This window comes from Epinephelus moara, chromosome 4 (genome assembly GCF_006386435.1).
Source record: "Epinephelus moara isolate mb chromosome 4, YSFRI_EMoa_1.0, whole genome shotgun sequence".
NCBI lineage: Eukaryota > Metazoa > Chordata > Actinopteri > Perciformes > Serranidae > Epinephelus > Epinephelus moara.
The window spans coordinates 32,705,550-32,728,111 of NC_065509.1; the positions used below are offsets into that span (position 1 = coordinate 32,705,550).

The window sequence follows — 22,562 nt, forward strand, 5'->3', positions numbered from 1 at the left end:
ATGGTATTGTTAAGTCAGTTTTTATACAGTAGTAAAAGCAAATTTTTATTTGCAATTTAATTTTACTTTTTTAAAAACATGTTATGTGAGTCTTGTGTGTTTCTTTTACATTTCTACATGTGTATAGTGCTTTGTTGAAAAACCTCAAACTTGCCTTTGCTTTTATTTTGAAATCAGTCCCATTTCCGGTGTCCTCCTGCTCACCCCTGCACACTTGCCTCAGTTGGGGTTGTTAGATGAGGCTGAGGGACGGGAGTGCCCCATTCACACTCCCTTTACATTTACGCACAACAGCGGATCTCCCAGGAAGGACAAATGAACAGGACACGGTGGATGGAGACATATGTGTGATATAAAAACCAGCCCGGATGCGTCTGCTCGCTGCACTTATCGGGGAAAACTATGACTCTTTTAAACGACTGAGGATTTGGGATACTGTTTTTACTTTTGCGTGCATCTAAACCGGCCGTTCATTCATTCATTTATAAAGGTGCTGCACCCGTCTGGTTTCACATAAAACCGTCCTCTCCTCTGTCTGCTTTTGCCTGGTGAGGATGGATACCCGGCAATCTTCCCCCAGGTACCCGCTGCTGGTGCTGCTCTGCGCGGTCTGTGCGCTGTCGGGGACCCGGAGCCCCGTGGCTGCTGCGGGGAGGAGCTGCGCCGACACCCGGCAGGTGTACGCGGAGAAGGGGTACAGCACTGGCACCGCTCCGCTGACTCAGATCTCCGGTAAGACTCTGCATCCAGCCTGCGGTGGGGATAAATCACACATGTAAACAGTGATGGGAACTCATGCAGAACAGTCCCATCCTCCTCTGTTAGGAATAATGTGCCTGATTCAAGCTTATAATACAGTTTAGGACACATGTAGCGGAGGACATAAAGGTGCGTCAGCATGCTCCAGTTACTCTAAACAGGGATAAAAACACCATTAAGGTCACTTTAAACTCGCTGCTCACCCTCACAAATTATTTATCATGGCAACATTAATAATGCTACAGCAGAAATATGCCTTTAAATGACAAACACAGTGCAAGCAATGACAGAAAAGTGATATCTAAAAGTACAAGGTGGCACAAAACTCACTAGAGACACAATGCAGGAATATCATGTTGAGTTTTCCTCCAGAGAAACAATACCGGGTGGTTTAAAACAAATTACACCCGCCCCCTCCTCCCCTCTGTGCTGTTTAAATAGGATGATTAAGGGGATGAGCAAATTGCCAACACCGGTGCAACAAAGAACCTCGCCCCTAATTAGTCTTTGCCTACTGGCTCACTGTTAAAACCCTGCATATACCCCCAAAGGCTCTGCTCTCTGGTGATAATCTTATCTGCTGAGTGAAAGCACATCACGTGGATTACACACAGTTATATTTTGGTGAGAGGTTGGGATGATAGAGGAGAGGAGAGAGATGTGGGACATGGGTGGACATTTGTTTAAATGTGGATGTCTGACAAAGTAAAGGGAGCAAAGCATGGAGCTGTGGAGTGTCCTAAGATGTGGTCTACTTCTCGGAGGTTCAGCTTTGCATTTAAATCAGTGAGACTGTGAGAGTGTGTCGCCTTCACACAGACATGGAGCTAAAAAAAGAAAAAAATTTGTGAGTGAAATGTGTGCTTGTGAAATAGCAGCTCTCTAGAGTGTGAGAGGATTTATTTTGTGGCAATTTAGCTGTGTGTGTGTGTGTCACTGAGACAACTGCAATATTGATTGATTTTTGTGTGTATGTGTGTGTGTGTGTGTGTGTGTTGGGGTATCACTGCCTGAGTCTTGGCTCACCGTCCCGTGGGCCAGGGGAGCAGATGGCCGGGAGAGCGAAGGATGAAGAGAGGCAGTTTAGAAATGGAAATAGAGGGATGAGAGAGGGCTAATAGTGAGACACACAGAGAGAACAAAAGAGGCAGAGGGGAACACCGGCGAGGGTGGAGTTGGGAGAGTTTCGACTGTATTAACAGCAGCAATATTCATGTTAGACGTAAAATTATAGAAACAAAAGAATTCAGACCTTTTCCTCATTCGCAGTGCTGAGGCTCTTTTTTCCCCTTTCTCCCCTGGTTGTCGTTTGCATATCATTACCTCTGACATATCAAAGACCCAACCTGAGCTGACAAAGAAAGACAGATTGAAGCTGAATAATTCATGCAGGGAAATTACAATTTTCTATCACACCCTTATCTTTGATAAGATTTCCCCACAGTAACTGAACAGACTGATGAGTGGAGGAATTGAGCTTTAAAAACATCTGCTCTGACCTGATAAAAGACGAGCTGCAGTTATTAAGAATAGGCCTTGGGTTTTTCTTGAGGTATTAATAATAACTTTATTTATAGCACCTTTTTGTGCCTCACTGAAAGCACATACAAGAGGTTAGAATTAAACCACAGTAACCTAATTTCTACATTTTTAAACATGCATCATCAATCCTAACTTTTCCTTTTCTTCTGCCCTGGTTTTGCCTTCATCCTGCAGGTGAGCACCTGCGGCTCTGTCCTCAGGACTACACCTGCTGCTCCAGTCAGATGGAGGAGACGCTGGCCCTGCAGAGTGAGAGGGACTTCCTCAAAGCTATCGAAGAGAACAGCCAGTTCCTTCTGACTACTTTTACCCAGAGACACCGCAGGTTTGATGGTGAGAGGCTGACTCAGAGGCTTGTACAGTTATTAAGTGTATTTGGTGGGAACATTATCTGGTTTGAAATTGGCTTAAGAAAGCATTCTCCTAGAAGCCACAGTGTGTACATTAGAAGGAAAAAGGGGACACAATCTGAACTCGGCTTCTCCTCGTCTCACCCTCCTTATCTACTGAGTTAGTGATGATGAGTGACAGCTGATTAAAAAGTTATTCAGGATCTCAGACGACACAGTTCCTCTCAGATGGGCCGATATCTGAGCCACAAAATTGACTCTGGAAGCTAAAAGCACAGCAATGCATGCATATTGCAGAGACCCTCGCTCAGTTCTTATATATGTTTAATCAACACACAAGAACTGCTGATATTAAAGAGGTACTCCAGCACTTTTGGTACAGCAAGGCAAGTATTTTTATATAGCACATTTCAGCAGCAAGGCAATGTAAGTGCTCTATAAAACATCAAAAACATCAAGACAAAATGCAAAGAAACACATTAGAAAATGACATTTAAATTCAATTAAATTATTTAACACTTAACAAAATGCCGGAAAGTCTTCAGCCTTGGTTTAAAAGAACTGAGTTGAAGCAGTTTTCTGGGAGTTTGTTCCAGATATATGGTGCATAAAAACAAAATGCTGCTTCTCCACGTTTAGTTTTGACTCTGGGGGACACAAAGCAGATCCTTTGAGGTCTGAATTGTTCATAATGTTGCACAAGATCAGGGGTCTCATTTATAAAACGGTGCGTAGGATCTATACTGAAAATGTACGTATGAACAAAAGCCAAAAATGGTGTGCGCCAAAAATTGTTGACAGTTTCTACAATCAGGCTTCCACCTCACCATCTGCCTCACCAATTTTCCATCTCAAAATGTTCGTAAGCATGGGTCAATGTCTTTTTTTTTGCATCACAACATTTGCGTGGGAAGTGGCGTATGCCTTTTTCAGGCCTCACTTTGTGCGTACACAATGTTTATAAATGAGACTCCAGAAATGTATTTTGGCCCTAAAGTATTCATGCTGTGTAAACCAATGGTAGTATTTTGAAATCTGTTCTTGGACAGACAGAGTGTTGCACTTCCATAAAGCTGGGGGACTCACCAGAGACAAATTCTAAAAATAATGGTCACAACTGAAGGAGCAGAGGTCAAGATATCCTGATCCTACGTTTCCCATAATGCACCTTGACAGCACAGACACAATTTGCCTGGTAGACGCCCAAATGTTTAAAACCGCACATCTCCAGTCTGTAACGCAGACATTCTGTTATAAATTTGTGTTTGCCAAGCAAAGCTTAGGTAACCCCTGATGACATCACTATGACATCATCAGGATAAATTTGTCAGAATTTTGAGCTCTCCCTCCAGAGCCACAGAGGACGTTATAAAACAGTCTTCACGGACTAAACGTGGCCGGTAAATGGTCAGTGTGGGGAAACCTACCCAGACAGCATTAGTGACTGTATCTCAGAGAATTCAGCCCACGTTGTCTCAAATCCCTCATATATGGCTGCAGGTTTGTAGCAGCCGCAGCACAGAGCTGAATTTACACTTTCTCCTCCTACCTGCTGTGGACTGCTATCACCTTTTTTTCCCTCCCGCCTCATCCTTTTATATAATGTACATGATGAATCATTTGAGGATGCTGAAGGAGTGGGAGACTGCATATGAGTCCTAAAGTCCTAAATAGAGTACACGTTGTTACACTCATTTACCAGTGTGCAGGATCTGATGTAACTGTCCCTATGAGCTGTTCGTCTTGGAGAGGTGGGGGTGACTTGAGCGCCTACGTCTGCAAAAACCTGGCCAAGATATTAGAAGAAAAGGAGGTGGGTGACAGATTCATATCTAATCTCTGCTTTTCTTGTCTGTCTGTCTGCAGAGTTCTTCAGAGAGCTTATAGACTTATCGGAGAAGTCTATGAACCAGATGTTTACCAAGACCTACGGCCGGCTCTTCACGCAGAATTCACACGTCTTCCAGGAGCTGTTTGTGGAGCTGCGCAGATATTATTCTGGTTAGTTTAATAGCTTCATCCACCTCCCCTCACCTTAGTGTATTCAGATGGTGTAATGGTCTTTGCAAAGTGATAGCAGCTGGCTTGAATTTGCCATAGGCAATTAAAGCAGGGGCATCCCAGTGGTTTAGTGGTCTAAGGGTGTTTTCACATATTGTCCTTTTGAAATGAACTGAACTTAGTCCTTTTAAAGTGCACCAAAAAAGGGACCAACAGAAAGAGGACTCAGTTCTCTTTCTGGTCAACTTCAGCTCTGATGGGGCCTCAGTCCTATTTCTCTTCACACTATAGCCTATATATAATATATATTGATGTACTTTTGTTGCACTGCGGTTATGATGCTGCTCACTTTCAGATGAACTTAAAACAACAGAAGATGTTTTTTCTGTGCTGTGGACTGTATCTGTTTGATGTATTCTACATTCCACATCTGAAGACATGCAGTACCTTCTGTGGACCAAACTTATCCTGCGTTCTTGCAAGCTTTATAGGCTGATGTGGTTTCATCTTTTTTTATTCATTTTCCGTAACCGCTTATCCTGATAGGGGTAGCGGGGGGCTGGAGCCTATCCCAGCTGACATTGGGTGAGAGGCAGGGTACACCCTGGACAGGTCACCAGACTATCACAGGGCTGACACATAGAGACAGACAACCATTCACACTCACATTCATGCCTACGGACAATTTAGAGTCACCAATTAACCTGCATGTCTTTGGACTGTGGGAGGAAGCTGGAGTACCTGGAGAAAACCCACACTGACACAGGGAGAACATGCAAACTCTGCACAGAAGGGCTCCCCCACCCCGGGTTCGAACCAGGAACCCTCTTGCTGTGAGGCGACAGCTTGAGAGTGGAAATGTGTAGATGATGCTTTGTGCACTTGGATAGTATATATGTACAATATCTATTAAATCATAACAGTTGTTCCATTTTTACACATTTTATTTGGCTTCTTGACATGGAAATGAGTTAGTAGAAAACAGCTCCTAATTTTTTCCTTTTTTTTTTGTTGACGCAATGACATCAAATAAATATTCGATACTGGAAGTTCAGGTGTCGGAATTGGTATCAGGAAGGGACAAATGGTATTGGAACATCTCTACATGAAATAAACACCATCTATCTTTTATTGCATTCAGTTAAAATTAAATGCTGTGTTTAACAGTGTGTTTAAAAAACTATATTCGGTCGGTCTGGTAAAAGTTGTCAAAGTTGGTAGAGCAGTCTGGTAAAGAGCTGTGATGGTTCCTTGCTGCACTGGTAGTTTAGTTTCATTTTATCAGTCCCCATCCCTGTTGTGGTAAATCCACAGCCACTCTGGGCAGCAGAAAAGAGGCAGCATTGTTATTTGAGGAGAATCGAAATGCCACGAAGAATTGGAGAAAAAATAGAGGATTGGAATCCCACGGATGACTGTTTCTATTTCTGTTCCAGATCATTCCATTTTGGCATGACAGCCGCTCGCTGGCGAGTCTGTCTGCAGGCTGTTGCTGCTTAGTCAACCTGTCTTTGTCTGCCAAACAGCATGTATGGCTAATTTGAGGCTGTATTGTAGACTACAGATTGGAGAGTCGCATATTCAGGATCTGTCTGCCAGTTGACTAATGCACAGAGACTGACTAGCACCAAAACACATTTAATGGAGAAATAAAAGGAGGAATAACAGTGAACACACAATATTTTAGGCAAATGTTGTGTTTAAAAGACAAATTTAACATCAAAGCAGCAACACTGTTTTGGGTTTCTTTATGTGGTTGATTTAAAAAATGTGCCAATCTGTTTTTACTTGATTTGGTTACAATACTCTGTGGCAGTATAGTGGTTCCACAAGGCACAAGGTACAATTACTTTTTATTGAAAAATATGAAAATTCACCCATAATTACTGCCCCATTAAGCCAGCTGAAATGTGTAGTAGTGCTAAATGTGGTTAGTCCCCATAGTTGACTACATGAGGTAGCACCTCAGCCCTGTAGTAGAGGTGTAGTAGCAAAACTTAGTAAATTTTTCTCAATGTTATCTGTATGATTTCTGTCTTGACAAACCTTGGAAGTGCATGTGCACCCTACTGCTGTCAGGCAGGAGGTGCTGCATGCTAAAGTAATAAGTGCTAACCGATTGGCCTAAAAAATAAAGCCATCGTGGAAGTGGCAAAACCTGCAGTACCTTGAATGGCCACATGAGGCTGGCTCCAAGAGCGAGTCAATCTTCCTCACCCCCCATGTTATGACGCCAAACTTTCCAGCAGAAATATGTTTACAGCCTGGTACTAAAAAACAGTTTTGGTCACTATAGCTAATTTCAACATTCATAACAACTGCACAGGGGTTAATTTTTATCTAACTCACCCATTTAAATGTTATTATGGCTTGAAGTTATGCATAATTATGGGCTAGCTATTTTGAGTGACAGGTGGGTGCCATCTGTTTACAAGTGGCTACCACAGTGACAACGTTGGTTAGGTATCATGACCATGACGCAGCACAGATTCATAGAGTTTAGTCGTAGCTGTTGCTATATCAGTGTGTTTTCAGTTCATGAAAGTTAGCTGTACTGATTTGGTTGCACTGAAATTCTCTCTAAGGAGGCAGAGGTTCAGTTCTTCCAATAAGTACATTTAGTTTAAATGGTTTTGAACCTATTTTCGCAAGTGAAAATTAGCATTGTCACTGTTAACCATAGCTGTACTATAAATGCACCATGCTAACCTAGCTAGCGGCTAGTGTTCGGGCTAACTACACCCTGTCATCCAAATAAAGTGTCTTTTGGTTCTAAATATCCAAGATGGCGACAGCTAAAATGCCAAACAAGACTTCAAAACAGGAGTCCACAAACCAATGGGTGACGTCACGGTTGTTTCGGCCATTATTTTATACAGTCTGTCGGGCGAACTCACAGTGTGTTTGGAGGGTTTACAAGCATCAGCTGACATGGCACTTGGGATGAACTATTCCTTTAACCTGGCCTTATAAGCATTGCAGCAGCTCACTGTATAAGCATACGGTGCTAATACGATGCTCTTTCTTCAGACAATCCAGCAGGAACAGGATCTTTGTTAGATTTTACATACTGTGTGCTGACAGTTGCTCTTGTATCCACAGGGGGCAGCGTCAGTCTGTCAGAGGTTCTCTCAGACTTCTGGTCCAGACTGGTGGAGCGAGTCTTCTCTCTGGTTAACCCCCAGTATCAGTTTAGCGAGGACTACCTGGAGTGTGTCAGCAAACACGCCGAACAGCTGCAGCCATTTGGGGATGTGCCCCGCAGACTGCGCGTACAAGTATGTGCCTTATGATAAAATATGCCTTTGATGGAGGATAAATGTATTTCCAGTTATGCAGTTTGATTGACTAACATTATTATGTTTTCTTTCCTTCTTAAATTCAGGTGTCGAGGGCTTTCATTGCAGCCAGAGCTCTGTCTCAAGGCTTGGCTACTGGTCGGGATATTGTTAACAAAGCAACAAAGGTGAGTTGTTTCTTGTAATGCAGTCTGTCCTGCTGTTAAAGCTGCTCTGTAACCCTTTTTACCCTAGATCTAAACGTGGGACTCAAATTTTCCTTTACAGTGATATATATATCTCTGTTTTTAAAGTGGAAATAGAAAAGTGTTTGCTTTAACTTATCATAATGAAGTAAATGTTGGGGCATTAGGATAATGACCCCATCAGCATTTAGAGTGGTTCTTTATAAGCATCACTTTCACTGTGCACGCCAGGGGATGAGCAGTTTAAAAGTTTCCACTTTAAAGCCCTTCTCAAAATGAAGTTGGAGACTGTATATCTTAAATGACAAATCACAATATGAAAGCCGAAAGCAGAAGTCTATAACTGGCAGCAAATGAGCGCTTCATTCAGTATAAGCTGGACTTAATTAGATTAGATCATTTACTGAGGGCAGCAATTAACGGTTAGTTTCATTATCAGTTTGTGTTGATTGTTTTCCTACTTTAACTGCGTTGTTGATATGCTGCCAGAAAGTTTGAAAATGCCGATTTTGATTTCCCAAGTGACACATTCAAATTGCTTGTTGTATCTGACCAGCAATCCAAAACCCAAAGGTTATTCAGTTTCCTATTATACGACAAAGAAAAGCATCAGATCTTCACATTTGAGAAGCTGGAACCAGGAAATATTTGGCAATTATGCATGACAAATATCTGTTATACGATTATCTGAATGATGGCAGATTAATTGTCTGTCGATCAACAGTGCTGGTAAGTCTCTAAATACATGTAACAGTAATTAAATTACTAAAATAAATCCAATTGTAATCAGTTACAGTTCCTGAGATATATTTAAATGCAACACCATTACATGTAGGATGGCTTACAAGGAGCTGCCTCTACATCCAGAGAGGCTCCATGCATTTGGCATATGTGCCCACGTTATGAGCCCTGTATTTGATTGGTTCTCTTTTTTGAATTTGCACTGCTTTGCTCTGAGCAGGGGCACAGCATGTGATTGATATCAAGTGGTTCAACTGTGCGCTCTCCCTCCTGCCTGTCAGCGCATGAAACGCTACCCTTTTACCTACTCTGCCTCTCGCTGGACTGTTGCAGTGTGTAGTCCTCCTCTTCACTTCTCTCCCAGTGTTCATCACTTCACAGAGTATACCAGATATTCTGGGGTGTACCACTGGGGCCCATGGGGACTGGGTACCACATATGGAGTTCTGTGGTGTACCAAGCCTAGTTATAAGTTAAATTCAAAAGCTTCAGTGAGTACTTTAACCTGGTTAAAGGAGGGTAAACAAAATAAGGGGGCTGCCTTTGGCTCCCTACGGACACCAGCAAAAGAAAGTACTGAAGGAAATTTAAATAAGGGTCAAACATGATTTATTTATGTATCATACCCCTCCCCAAATTAAAATACAGAAAAAAAGGCCATTGGAGGAATGTCCAATTTAATAATTATCCTCTTTATCTAAGAAATGTTTAATGTCCACCCTTCAAAATGCAAAAATAACAAGCCAGGAAAAAGCACTGCACTGCAAAAAAAATGAAAAATATGGTGGATGGATGGATATATAGGTAGGTAGGTAGATAGATAGATAGATAGATAGATAGATAGGTACGTAGGGAGATAGGGAGATAGATGGATACATGGATAGATAGATGTGGTATGGCGTCCTCAGCTCAGCCAGTATGGGATGTCTGGCTCCCTATCTGGTCTTTTTCAGTGCCAGGAGTTCCTGTCTTGTGTACTGTCATCATGTGCAAATCGCACAATGCAAGAAAACACAAAAGCACAGAGCTACTTGGACTTGCCACCACACAGAATGAAATTAATCATTTTAATTTATTCTTCTTGTCCTAACTCTCATCCCACGGCTTTGTGTTTTTTAGCTGACTGCAGATTCAGAGTGTGTGCGTGGCCTGATGCGTCAGTGGTACTGCCCACTGTGCCGAGGCATGCCCTCCCTGCGGCCCTGCCACTCCCTGTGCCTTAACGTGATGAAGGGCTGCTTAGCCAATCAGGGAGACCTGGACACCGAATGGAACAATTTCATTGGTGGGTGAACATACTGTGTGTCGTTGCGTGAGTGGGTTTGGGGTCAGATGCATGACCCACTGACACACTTATGTCAAAGAGTCACGAGAATCCTTTGATTTCAATTATTTAAGATCCTTAAAGGGACAGCAAAAAAAAAAAAAATTTACTTTTCCTCTTACCTGTGATGCTGTCTATCAATCTAGATTGTTTGGAGATAGTGTTGGAGATATCTGCCCTCTCTCAAATATAATTAAACTAGACAGCATTATATTTATAATGATGGATACATAACACAACAGATAAAAGTAAAAATATCTATTTATTTTTTATTTTGGGGTGAACTGTCCATTCAAGAAATATAATGTCATGGCCCATACCTCATTTAAAAGTCTTTTAAATAATTATCATTATTCCATTGAGCATACCTAAAAGTAGACTCCTTTTATTGCCCTCCGTCACTCATTTAATTTCACTTCCTTTTCCCCATAATGAATTCCTCCTTCATTAATCATTCATGCTTCTCTGCTCCTTCACAATTGATTTATCTTCCTATGTTTCCTTTCCCCTTTCATCAAGCCCATACGTTCCTTCCTCTTTTTTTTTCCCTTTTCATGTGCTGTGCGTCCTCTCACCTTTCATCACTCAATCCATGTGCACTGCACCCAAACCCATTTTACCCTCATTTACCTTTTTTCCCCTCCAACCACCATTCTCTGGTTCTCTTTATATGATGTTGGCTCGCTTCCTAATCTTCCAGTCCTGTAACCTCATACACAGATGTAAATCAAATCTCTTTAGCTGGTTAGCCGGTGAGAGATTCCAGACACAGGAAACCATTGTCTTGATGTTTATCAGGATCTAGAATAGGCCACCAACGAGGAGTTTTTTCTTTGCGTGTAACACAAGACAGTTGGGTGAATGTAGTCACAGCAAACTTAATCACCCTGCCATCTCTATTTCTGTCTCTCCCTCTGTCTTCCTATCAGATGCTCTGTACCTGGTTTCAGAGAAGTTGGAGGGGCCGTTCAACATGGAGCTCGCAGCAGACTCCATCTCTGTGAAAGTGTCGGAGGCCATCATGCACATGCAGGAAAACAGCGTCAGCATCTCCACTAAGGCAAGGAAGAGCGCTCAAGCAGATGACACTGAAATGAAATGGACATAGATGTATTTTTTATTGCTTTCCGAATATTTATTAAACCTTTGTGTGTGCATAAAGGCCATCATCTGCCGTTTTTAAAAAAAATCACTAAGCTATAATTTTGATTTTTGTTCAATTTGAATCTTCCCTAATGTGACAGCATGCAGTAAAAAAAGACAGAAATTATAGACAGAGAGCATGACAGCCTCACAGTATGATTAAAACATGCTGGGCAGGCATCCCAGCAGCTAATCCACCAGAGAGACACCCCCATCTTGTTAGAAACAGAGAAGCTCCTGGTTTGTGTGAGCAGTGCTTTAAGAAAGGTTTGCTAGGTTATGGTTTGCCACACTAACACAAAGGATAGCTTAAAGAACAGTCCAGAACCTGCGTGTTTTTTTCTGTGTGGCGGTACAGAGCTTAATGTATCATCAGAATGAAAAGGTTTTGAAACTCAAAAGAGCAACGACTTCTTTGTAGAGCCGTTCTTGGGGTGTTTCATTCCAGACCATTCAAGCAAATGTTAGTCAAGAGGTGACAGGAAATGAGTACAAAGAGAGAGATGGGGGGAATGACATGCAATAAAGATACGCAGCTGGACTCAAATCAGAGACGTTGCGGCACATTGCCTAAAACATGAGGGTTTACAAAATTATCTCAACATGAAGTAGAAGGTTACAGGGCACGCTAAGGGGGATTGAGTGCAAGGAAAATCGAATTTACAACAATTTATCACAAACTATGTCCTAGAGACTAGAGAGTATCTGTGGGATGGACATTTCCTTGAATAAGCAGTGGAAAACCTGTTGTGAAAATTATTACTAGTATTATATTAAAAAAGCTGTTTACACTAATATTGCTTTGTTGTCGCATACCTCAGGTGTTCCAAGGTTGTGGAAGTCCCAGGCCAACTCCAGGACGCTCCAAACGTTCCCCCAAAGAGTCAGGGGGTAACAGGAGACCCTTCCGCACCTACAGCCCTGAGGAGAAACCCACCACTGCTGCAGGCACCAACCTGGACAGACTGGTGAGACAGAAACATACCCTATGTAAACTGGGTGAAGTAGCTTCATTAATATGTTTTAATATAGTGATTTTAAAGGGTCTGTGTGCGACATTCACAGCGTTAATAGCAGGAAGCGTTAATGGCTTCCAGAGCAGAGAATAAAGTCATGTTACCTGTGTGTTGCAATCTGAGCATTTTAGTGCTTGTGTGTATCGCGATCCCACTGACTAGCTCATGACCGCCACTTTGCACTGCACTCATATAGCAGTTACAGCATCGATGCATAGCGTTCACCCTCTGGTTCCCCCCCTATTTAACACACTCTGTCAGCACTGTTGCCATTTTTTGTGCTGTTTCTGGAGTTAGCACCATTAGCTGCTAGCTGCTGGGTCAGCCGCCTCCATGTTGAGAACTGTGTACAGACAACTGATACATTACACATTCTGATTTTCGCATAGAGCCCCTTTGAGACAGTTTGAATTTGTATTATGTGATTTTTTTGGCCACATGGGGGCAGCACAACAAGGTCCAAACACAATGTTGACTTATTAGCATCTTGTTGGGGCAAAGTTGTCATAAACCTTGGCACACACAGAGCAGCTTTAGCATTCAATTGAAATCGTGTCTCTAGCAGTTTGGGAAATGTAACGCCTTTTTTCCACATAGTTTTGTTTTATGTCCGCATTTCCATATGGTATGCAGTAATTAGTATCCAGTTCCTAAAATGTTCAGGCAGAGGGTACTTGTTGTACTGTAGCTCTGGTTGAGGGTGAGAGGCTGTCAGTAAATAGTTTGTTGAGCACAGGGAAACAGAGATCTGTGTGGGTACATGAGACCCTAAAAAGAGGGTGGATCACAGGGAGTACTACCAGTTGGTCCAGGAGCTTCTCCTCCATGATGGCCGTTTCCAGGCATATTTTAGGATGACTCAGGGGCAGCTTGACAACCTGCTATCTATCGTCGGGCTGTATAGCTCTGGGTATCCAGCAACCACTACCACCAGTTTCTCCTCCATTATTTACCAACTGTAAACTTGTTGCCGTGACCACCACAGAAGGCCTGCCTCTCAAATCATCCGATGACGTGAGGCACTTTTCCCCTCAGAGTTGAAGGTTTTTCAAGGAGTTCAGAGCGCTTTGGCAAAAACGCCAGGCGTCTAGAGCACAGAAACATGAGGTGTATCACAACACAAAAACCACAAGCAAAAAGCTTCATTCTAATTAAAATCAATTACAAAAAGGCACCTCCAGCTGCTAAAATGCTTTCTGCGTGATTGGGGCGTAATTGTTGCGTGCCAGAAAACCAAAACAATGAGCTGAAAGATGCTAAAACTTGTTATAAGTCTGAGGGGAACTTGGGTCATAATCTGTGGATTCATCACTATTAGCACCTGTTTTCACATTACACATGGTAATCTGACCCCTTGCATATATAAAAAAAATTAATTAGTGCAGCTTAAACTACTTAAAAAGGCTGTTTTGTGGAGGCCATGTTTCTGGGTTGAGTGTGATTTTAATATAAGATGCTGAAACTGCAATAAAGGATGTCAGAAATGTTTGCACTGCACAGGAGTCAGGAGTCAGACATAGCAACTGAGCAGAGAGCCAAGACAGGAACAAACAACAGTAATATAAATCTAAGCTTGGTACAAGAAACTAATAATACAGAGAGCAGCGGTCAGAGCCCAGACAGTTCTCCTGCGACCACAGAGCGGTATTGAAAGATAGAAGAGCTGGGAAATAAATGAAACCAAGAGCAGAGGAGGGGAGAGGGAGGATGGTAGGCATTCATATCTATTTATGAAACATAAAAGACTTGTGGTTCAAGAGCTGACCCAGAGGCAGTGTCATGTCAATTTTTGACTTTGGCCAACGTCAGCACTGCGGCTTCAATATGCTTCCTCCAGCCAGCCATACCAAACAAGGATACTTTAAAACCACGTCTGAGTCATAACCAATTTCTTTCCGCCTCCGTGCAGGTTACCGAGCTGAAGGAACGACTGCGGCCTATGCGTGGCTTCTGGGTGTCCCTCCCACACACCATCTGCAACGATGAGAAGATGGCTGCCGACGTCACTAATGAGGACCGCTGCTGGAACGGGCAGACCCGAGGGAGGTGAGCAAGATCAGAGTGGAGGGGTGGAGGGGTGGAGGGAGGGGCTCGGTAGAGGTGGAGGAGGAGTGAGTGATGGCACAGAGGTGGAAGGAAGCAACAGATGGAACGGAGTTAATTTGATTTTTGCCACCAACAGTCACCCGCATGCTCTCTGCGTGGGTCTGCTTGCTTTTACAAACACAGAGACAGCCCAGCACCGTGTGTCTGGGCTGATGTAGAGACACTGTGCAGGCCTGTGTATGCTGAGAGGAGAAACATGCCTGCATAATGGGTGATTTGTGTCGATGATGTTCCAGCTGCATTAGCCAACAGTTTAATGTAAAAGCACACCCACCTTAGCAGCTTTAATCATGAAGTTGGACTGCAGCCAAAACATGTGCTAGGAGAGTATTGTATTCTACTATATTACTTTCTGTTGGCCTCAGTGAAGATCTGGCAAACTGTGAGACGCCTCAAGAAGGGAAAGCAGGGCTTGCCTCTGTGTTCAGCAGGGGAGGAGAACTGCTGAACCGGACTGGGGATATTGTCGAGGGGTGGAAAGAACACTTGAGGAACTCCTGAGACCGGCCATTATGTTCTCTGTGGAGGAGGCAGAGTCTGGAGACTCAGAGAAAGCCTTACACATGTCCCTGGCAGAGGTTGCCGAGATAGTCAAAAAGCTCTCTGCCAGGTGTGGATGAGGTTCTCCCTGAGATGCTGGAGGCTCTGGACATTGTTGGGCTGTCTTGGCTGACACGCCTTTTCACACTGTTCATCCTCCCTGGGAAGGTTTATTCCAGGGTGCGGGAAAGGAGGCTCCGACTGATTGTCAAACCTCGGATTCAGGAGGAGCAATGTGGATTCTGTCCTTGCCATGGAACAGTGTAACAGTGGACCAGCTCTTCACCCTTGCAGGGCTGCTGGAAGGGTCATGGGAGTTTGCCCATCCAGTCTACATGTGTTTTGTGGACTTAAAGAAAGCCTATGATTGCATCCCACTGGGAGTCTTGTGGGGTGTACTGCAGGAAAATAGGGTATCGGGGTTGATGCTACGAGACATCTAGTCTTTGTGTAACTAAAGGGAGTAGAGGTGGTTCGGGCATCTGATCAGGTTGTATCCTTTGTGCCTCCCTTTAGAGGTTATAATCATTTAAACTGAATATCACTGCATTTTTGTGAGCATTTATATTTATAAATGTTGTTCTACAGTAGCCCTGAACAGACAAATCAAATGCTGGCTTAAGATAGGGTCATTTGTGTTTGCAATCTGCTAGCTCACCACTCGTTGCCACTTAATGCTACACACTGGACCTTTAAATATTGTTGCAATTAAATGCCAGAGTAAGTTGCTCCCCCTGTGAACATTACCAATCATTGCAGTGAAGATGTTTTTTGTAAAATATGCTATGTACACCTGTGGTGGTTTGATTAATTTTGTTTCCGAGTTAAACCTCAGTGCTGCCGTTCGATACCACACTGTGTGAAGTTGCCAAGCGCTGCTTTGAAAAAGACATGAACACCTCTGCATGTGTGTGCACACTCAGGTACCTGCCGGATGTGACGGGCGATGGGCTGGTTAGCCAGATCAACAACCCGGAGGTGGAAGTGGACATTGCCAGGCCGGATGTGAGGACCAGACAGCTGATCATGGAGCTGAGGGTGGTGACCAACAAACTGAGACACGCTCAGAGCGGACAGGACATGGACTTCATGGACAGTCAGTCTATATATTTGTGTATATCCTAAGCATGCATTACCTGTCACCCGCCAAATGTATATCACAATTACTCACCTTTTTGTTACGTTGAATTTGTGAAGAAAAATCTTGATGAATTAATCAGTCATTTCTCCAGCTGGATGCTCAGCACTTCCCAAACACAGGCTTTTTTGCTAAAACATTACCATTCAAAACTGAATTGAAACTTGCTCTCTTCAAAACCAGACTGCATTGTCAAAAACAGTCATTTTACCCGCTGAACACGGGAGCTGCTCATCTACCGCTGCCTCGATCCGTTAGTTTGCTTCTATTTATTGTGCAACTTCAGCGTTTTGGAGGGTTAGTTCAGATTCACCTAAGTTATACAATTATTTGACAGCTTTATTTGTTACTTAACGAAGTAATCTTATAAAAAAATGTTTTGTTATAATTTAAACTAACAGTTTTCAAGTACAGTGGACACAAGTTAGTTGATTGGTCAAGGCCCAAAATTATTTGACAGCTGTTTTGATAATCTTTTGTCATTTTTCATTCAAAAACATTTTGATGGTTCCAGGTTCACATGATGTGAGGATTTTCTACTTCTGCTTTTAGCTATTTTAAGTATATTATTTTTTTAATAATTTTGCACTATTGGTTGGACAAAACAGGTGTCACTTTGAGCTATGAGAGCTATTTTAGTAATGTTTACAAACCAAACAATCAGTTGATAAATGGATAAAATAACCAGCAGGTTAATCCATACTAAAAGTATAGTTACCATCCTCTACAAAGTAGTTAAAAATTAGCTTCATTTCAACCAACTACAACTTTTTTATTAATGCACGAGTAATAATAATCTAATGATACAATATATCATAGTAACAGTCATGGGGACATTTCATTTTGCACTTGAGTACTTTCACTTTAATACTTAAGTATATTTCCTGATTATACTCGCATGCTTTTACTTAAAAGGCAACCTTGGTATTTTCCAACCTGGACCCTATTTTCCCATGTTTTTGTGTGATTAACAGGAACAATAACTTTTTAATTGGTTCAGCTGCGAAACAGGTTGCAGCATCACCCCTGTAGACAATTAAGCACCGTCAATTTATGTCCACAAAAAGTGCTTGTTTTTGCCAGTGAGAGGCTCAGATTGATCATCTCTGTGTCTGACAACTTACAGAGAGGATCCCTGCAGATATAAACCTAAGAAACAGTTCTGAAATCCTTTCATTCATTCATTTTCCGTCTGCTTATCCTGTTAGGGGTCATGGGGGTGCTGGAGCCTATCCCAGCTGACATTGGGCAAGAGGCAGGGTACACTCTGGACAGGTTACCAGACTATCGCAGGGCTGATACATAGAGACAGACAACCATTCATGCACACATTCACAGCCCTGAAATCGCCATCGTCAAACCCACCAGATTCCATTTAAATAAATAGTGATTTTAGCTTGTATAGAGGCAGCATTATGCACATCCAACTGGGTGAATTAAGGGTTTATTTCAACCAAACCAGAGTTGGTGATAGCTGGAACAGTAAAAAGACTTACCAAGGCTTTCTTTGTGGTCTTACTTTTTTCTGTTGACTTTAATAAAGCATGGTTTAGGATTATAAAATTGCTGTTTATTTTAAATGGAGTCTGTTGGGTGTGATGATTGTGATTTTAGGTGTGTTTCTGGTTAAAATCCACCGCTGCCTGTATGTGTCTGTAGGACTTGTAACACCATTGACAGAACTTATCTACCAAATCTGTATGAAATGTTTTACTTCTGTTCCAAGGATAACTCTGACATCTTTTCCCTTGCTCCAGGTGAGGAGGGCAGTGGCTCAGGAGGCGGAGATCAGGGTGAAAGGTACAATGATTGGCCAGGCTATGGGCCGTACTCCCCGCCCTACAACAACAAACCCCCACGCAACCCTGTCTCCAGTCCCGCAAAGCCACCAAGAGTCAGAGAGAGAAACGGGTCCAAGTGGAACAGAAACAACGGTCACGGACGGGTCAGATCTGCAACCAGCCAGCTCTCTTTCTCCCTGGTTCCTTTGTTGTCTTTGCCTTTTGTGGTCACTGTTGCCCCCATGTGGAGATAGCTGGTTATTACAGTCTGGAGGTGGAGGTTATCTGTCATGCTGGAGTCTCAAGCACATTATGAAGAAAGAAAAAGTCATTCCATTTGGTTACACCAGCAGAAAAAAAGACAAAACAGGCTAATTTAGCAATAATCAAAAACCTGTTTACAGCACAAATAAAAAAAAGTTAAAGTGAATATTTTTCCTACTGCCCAAGCCATAAAAGAGGCATTATTGTATCAGGCATTGATGATTACAAACTTAATAAGTACTGCCATTTTTTAGAGCCGTTCATTTGACCTATTGGAGTCTTGATGCTGGATGGTGACTATGAAAGAGAAACAAAAAGCACAACAGCAGCAGGTGAATTCACAGCATGTTTGGGTGATGAAGCTCGTGGTCTCGTGGTTTGGTGGTCTGTCAGATGGAGATCAGTCGTGCCGGTTAATAACCGCGTGGTATCCGTGAGCAGCTGATTCGATCTGAGTGAGTTTGTTTGCTGCCTTTCTCATGAAATTAAGTTCATTAATTCAATTGATCTTGGTTTCAGTTCGGTTGTGGTTTATTTTTCATCTTGTGGAAGTGGTGGGAATTTAATTTACTCGCTTAATTAAACCTCCGTATTTTGGCTTGGAGACTAAAGAAAAGTCAATAGTGTGACTCTTGAAACCAAACAAGGGGCTTATTTTGAATGTACCTAATTAATTTGCGGTTACTTGTGACGACAAGGGGTTTATTAATGTAATATATTGATGTTTTTTATTTATTTGTAATATAATATGTCATTGTTCTTATCTGATTTTTAAGGCAAGGGTCGAGTGTTTTTATCTTTTAAAATAAGTGTTTGTCTTTAACTTTCTCTGGTTTAAAATAAGGGGAAAAATCAAGTTGTATTTATTGATACTTTCTGTAAACTCATTATTTTAAAATGTTATTGAACCAATCACAGCAAAACATTTAAAGGTCCAGTGTGTAGCATTTAGTGGCATCTAGCGGTGAGGTTGGACAAAACATTCTCACTCTGACCTCGTCACATATTGACGTTTTAGTTATGGACTTTCCACGTCCAAATACGATGTTGCTTGTTGACATTCTGGGACACCGTGTCAAGTTCTGCCGTTACATGCATTGTCTTCTTTCAAAATACACTTCTGTTTTCACAGGAAATTTAACATTTATGTACAGTCTCCTTCAAAATAAACGCACCACGTCAGTACAACACCGCAAATTGACATTTTTTTTCCTTCAACAACAAAAACACATGGTTAGGTTTAGGAAAAAAAAAAAGGTTTGGCTTATGAATCTTACGGGACGCAAACACTGCTCTCTTGAGTGAAAGTAGGTGTTTGTTGGACCCATCCACCACCTCTTCCACATGCTCCAGTCGGACTTTCGCTGCCTTAACTTTCGTCCTTTTGTCGTCGTATTTTCCCCTGACACCGCTGGATGCCGTTAAACTATAACGGCAATTGGCCGCAACTCATGCAGATGTTAAAATATACCTTTTTCATTGGTTTCTGACTCCACAAGTCATTGCCCAAGCGCCAGATTTCAATGACTTCGGAGTGAGACCGGGTTGCCATGTGCCAAGTGTGTCGGAGTGCCACAGTGGCCGATGCAAAAATGTGAATGGCTCTATGTAGAGCCACTGTTTGATTTGTCCATTCTGGGCTACTGTAGAAACAATATGGCGGACTCCATGGAAGAGGACCCTCTCCATGAGTAGATATAAACGGCTCATTCTAAGGTAACGAAACACGTTTCTTATTTTCAGGTGATTATACGCTAAAGAAAACATAGTTGTGAATATAAGTATAATTTTTTGGCCTGTTGATCAGAAATCCTACACACTGGACCGTTATTGTAAAATATTGGGCTACAAGAGCAGCGTTTTTAGCCATAACCAGAGATTGTTAAGGAGCAGTGTGTGTGAATGTGTGTTTGTATGCTGGTTTTATATTGTTTGTTGTATGTTCTGGTTTCAAGGTTCTGAGGTCATGTTGAGAAGATGTTTGGGATGTTTTTGTAATACCGTGCTTTTCTACTTATTTTTCCTAAAAGCAACAAAAGATGATGTAAACACTGAGGGAGCTCATGTTGTGATGTAAAATTTGACTGAATGTTGACGGAAAGAGACGAATGCTGTCAAGAACCAGGAAATGATGGCTCTTAATTTTCATATGCTGAATGTGTTTTGATGACGAGAAAAACAAAGAATATTCAAGAAGGAAAAACAAAAACTTGAGGAGGAGTGGTCATCCATGAACAGAGAGGATGAGGAGGAGGAGGGTGAACTAAAAGGATTTGTTTGACATTTTGGGAAATACTCTCTTGCCTAGAGTTAGATGAGGGGACAGATTCCATCCTCATGTTGGTATGATAAATGTGAAACTGCAGCTGGTTAGCTTAGCTTAGCATGAAGACTAGAAATAGGTGGAAACGGCCCGCCTGGCTCTGTCTGAAAGTAACAAAACCTACCTAAAGCTCAGTAATTAATTATTTACACCTTTACACCTTTTTTTATTTGTTGAATCTGCTAAAAGAAAACTAGGTGCAAGAAAACAAGAAATTAGAGGGATTATGTGCCCGGATTGTTGCAGGGAGCAGTTGCCAAGTAACCAGCAAGACTCAGAGAACTTCCTGGGAAGTCTTGGCCAAGAAATAGTCACAGCCAGTGTTAATGTCGTTGAGGAAACCAACGAAACACTTTTTCCACGAGGAAAACAAGAAGACGACGCGCTAAAAATAGGACTTGATAATAAAAACTTAGATGAAATCTATGCTTCATTTTTGTTGACGAGATGTTACGAAAATGTTCATGGTCGACTATCGGACATTGAAAGCTGAGAATTGCTGAGTTTGTTATTATCTTCAAATGCGACAAACTGGTAAACTCCAGTAAATGCGGCAGCATGTTTTGCTAGTTAGCAAAAACACTGACACCAGAGCAGTGTCAGCCATTGGTGCGAGTCGTGAGCTGTAATTCATCAGTAAATAATCAGCTGTATGCGTCTGACTGTTGATGGTGGAGCTGCTGAATGGACTTGTTGGGAGTTTGTCAGTTGCAGCGGTGCCTGTTAGCCGCTGAATGGCAGCAGAGCAAGCAGCCACTGGCCACCAGACTTCACAGCTGATCCCTGCAGGATTCTGCTTAGTCTGGACTGTCTCAGGAAGGTTTATGGTGATGCTGTTTGACAGGCAGGTAGGAGGCTCAGTTATCTGAGTGTAGCTGTGCTGTAAGTTAACAGTCTGAACTCAGATCAGTTTTCTGAGATGAAAGTTTAGTTTTAATCACCAACTCTGTGAGAGGACACGAGATTAAACCTCCAGACTATCATGTTAGAGATTAAGAAAGAATTCAGACTTTAAGAGATTGATAAATCAGAGTTTACAATGAAGCTGGGTACAAAAATAAAAAGAACATGTAGAAAACAATGACGAAAATGTCAAGAATTTTCGTCGACAAACTATTAAAAATTACAAAAATGTGACTTAAACCTAAAAGCATTTTCATCTCAAGACTAGGACTAAATCTAAAATAACTGTCAAAATTAACAATGCATTTTTTTCCACTTTGTTTTTTGTACAAATGACACAAAAAAGATATAACGTGCTTATGAGTGAGCTTTACAGATGCTGGTTCACTGTTTTCGGACAGAACTTGGCTAGCTGTTTTTGATTATTTTTTTTTTAATGCTAAGCTAACAGGCTGCCATAGCTCCAGTTCCAACTCGGCAAGAACTCAAATCAGCTTATTTTTTTCCTCAAAATGTTGAACTATCTCTTTAAAGACGAAAGGTAAAAGTTGATTGGTAGGATCCCAAAAGATAGCACAGATGCAGATGGAGGAAAAAAGAATGTATAGATGATGTGAGCGGACACTTTTCTGTTAAATGAGGAGTTGTGAAATTCACCTACACTGCTAGTCAGATGGGCTGTTGCACCTGTATGATACAAACATAAAGAAAGGTTTCATTCTAAAATTAAGCCAAAAATATTAACTTACTATTTTAATCACTACTTTTTATGTCGAATGTAATTTTGGAATGAAACCCTTCAGCGTCAGTAAGGACTTTGTACGAGACTTCACCACAAACACAGTATTATGTTGCACAACTACAAATGAAAACACAGTATTCACAGTATTTCAGAAGCGACAGTGTTGTAATCATATGTGCTTTCGATGATCAGCGGTCAGATTACGACGCGTTGGCTGCAATGTTTCCATTGAATTTCAGGTAAATTGTTCCTTAGCACGACCTCTCATCCATCCCCACCACTCACACATTCCTTCATGGTGAAAGTATAGCACAACTTTTTTCATGTTGTTGTAACAGTTTTTTGGTATCAAATGAGTGATATTTTCTGCTTCATTAAAAAAAAAAGCTCAAGAAGAGTGTTTTC

General features: G+C 41.9%; 1 protein-coding gene across 1 annotated transcript; it reads left to right on the top strand.

The window, feature by feature from the left end:
* Positions 1 to 233: 233 nt before the first annotated feature.
* On the top strand, positions 234 to 22,554 carry gpc2 (glypican 2). The gene is made up of 11 exons (XM_050042644.1): positions 234 to 732; positions 2,476 to 2,634; positions 4,518 to 4,652; positions 7,755 to 7,930; positions 8,038 to 8,118; positions 9,997 to 10,162; positions 11,131 to 11,261; positions 12,166 to 12,312; positions 14,270 to 14,406; positions 15,930 to 16,102; positions 17,902 to 22,554. Exons 1-11 carry the CDS (start codon positions 555 to 557, stop codon positions 18,177 to 18,179), a joined length of 1,761 nt encoding a protein of 586 aa, XP_049898601.1. The 5' UTR covers positions 234 to 554; the 3' UTR covers positions 18,180 to 22,554.
* Positions 22,555 to 22,562: the final 8 nt, after the last annotated feature.

Excerpts from the sequence above, each read along its gene's own strand:
- gpc2 (XM_050042644.1), top strand. The coding sequence starts at position 555 with ATGGATACCCGGCAATCTTCCCCCAGGTACCCGCTGCTGGTGCTGCTC. Across the intron at positions 4,653-7,754 it reads GCTGCGCAGATATTATTCTG|GGGGCAGCGTCAGTCTGTCA; the intron begins GTTAGTTTAATA and ends TTGTATCCACAG. Across the intron at positions 16,103-17,901 it reads GGACATGGACTTCATGGACA|GTGAGGAGGGCAGTGGCTCA; the intron begins GTCAGTCTATAT and ends CCCTTGCTCCAG.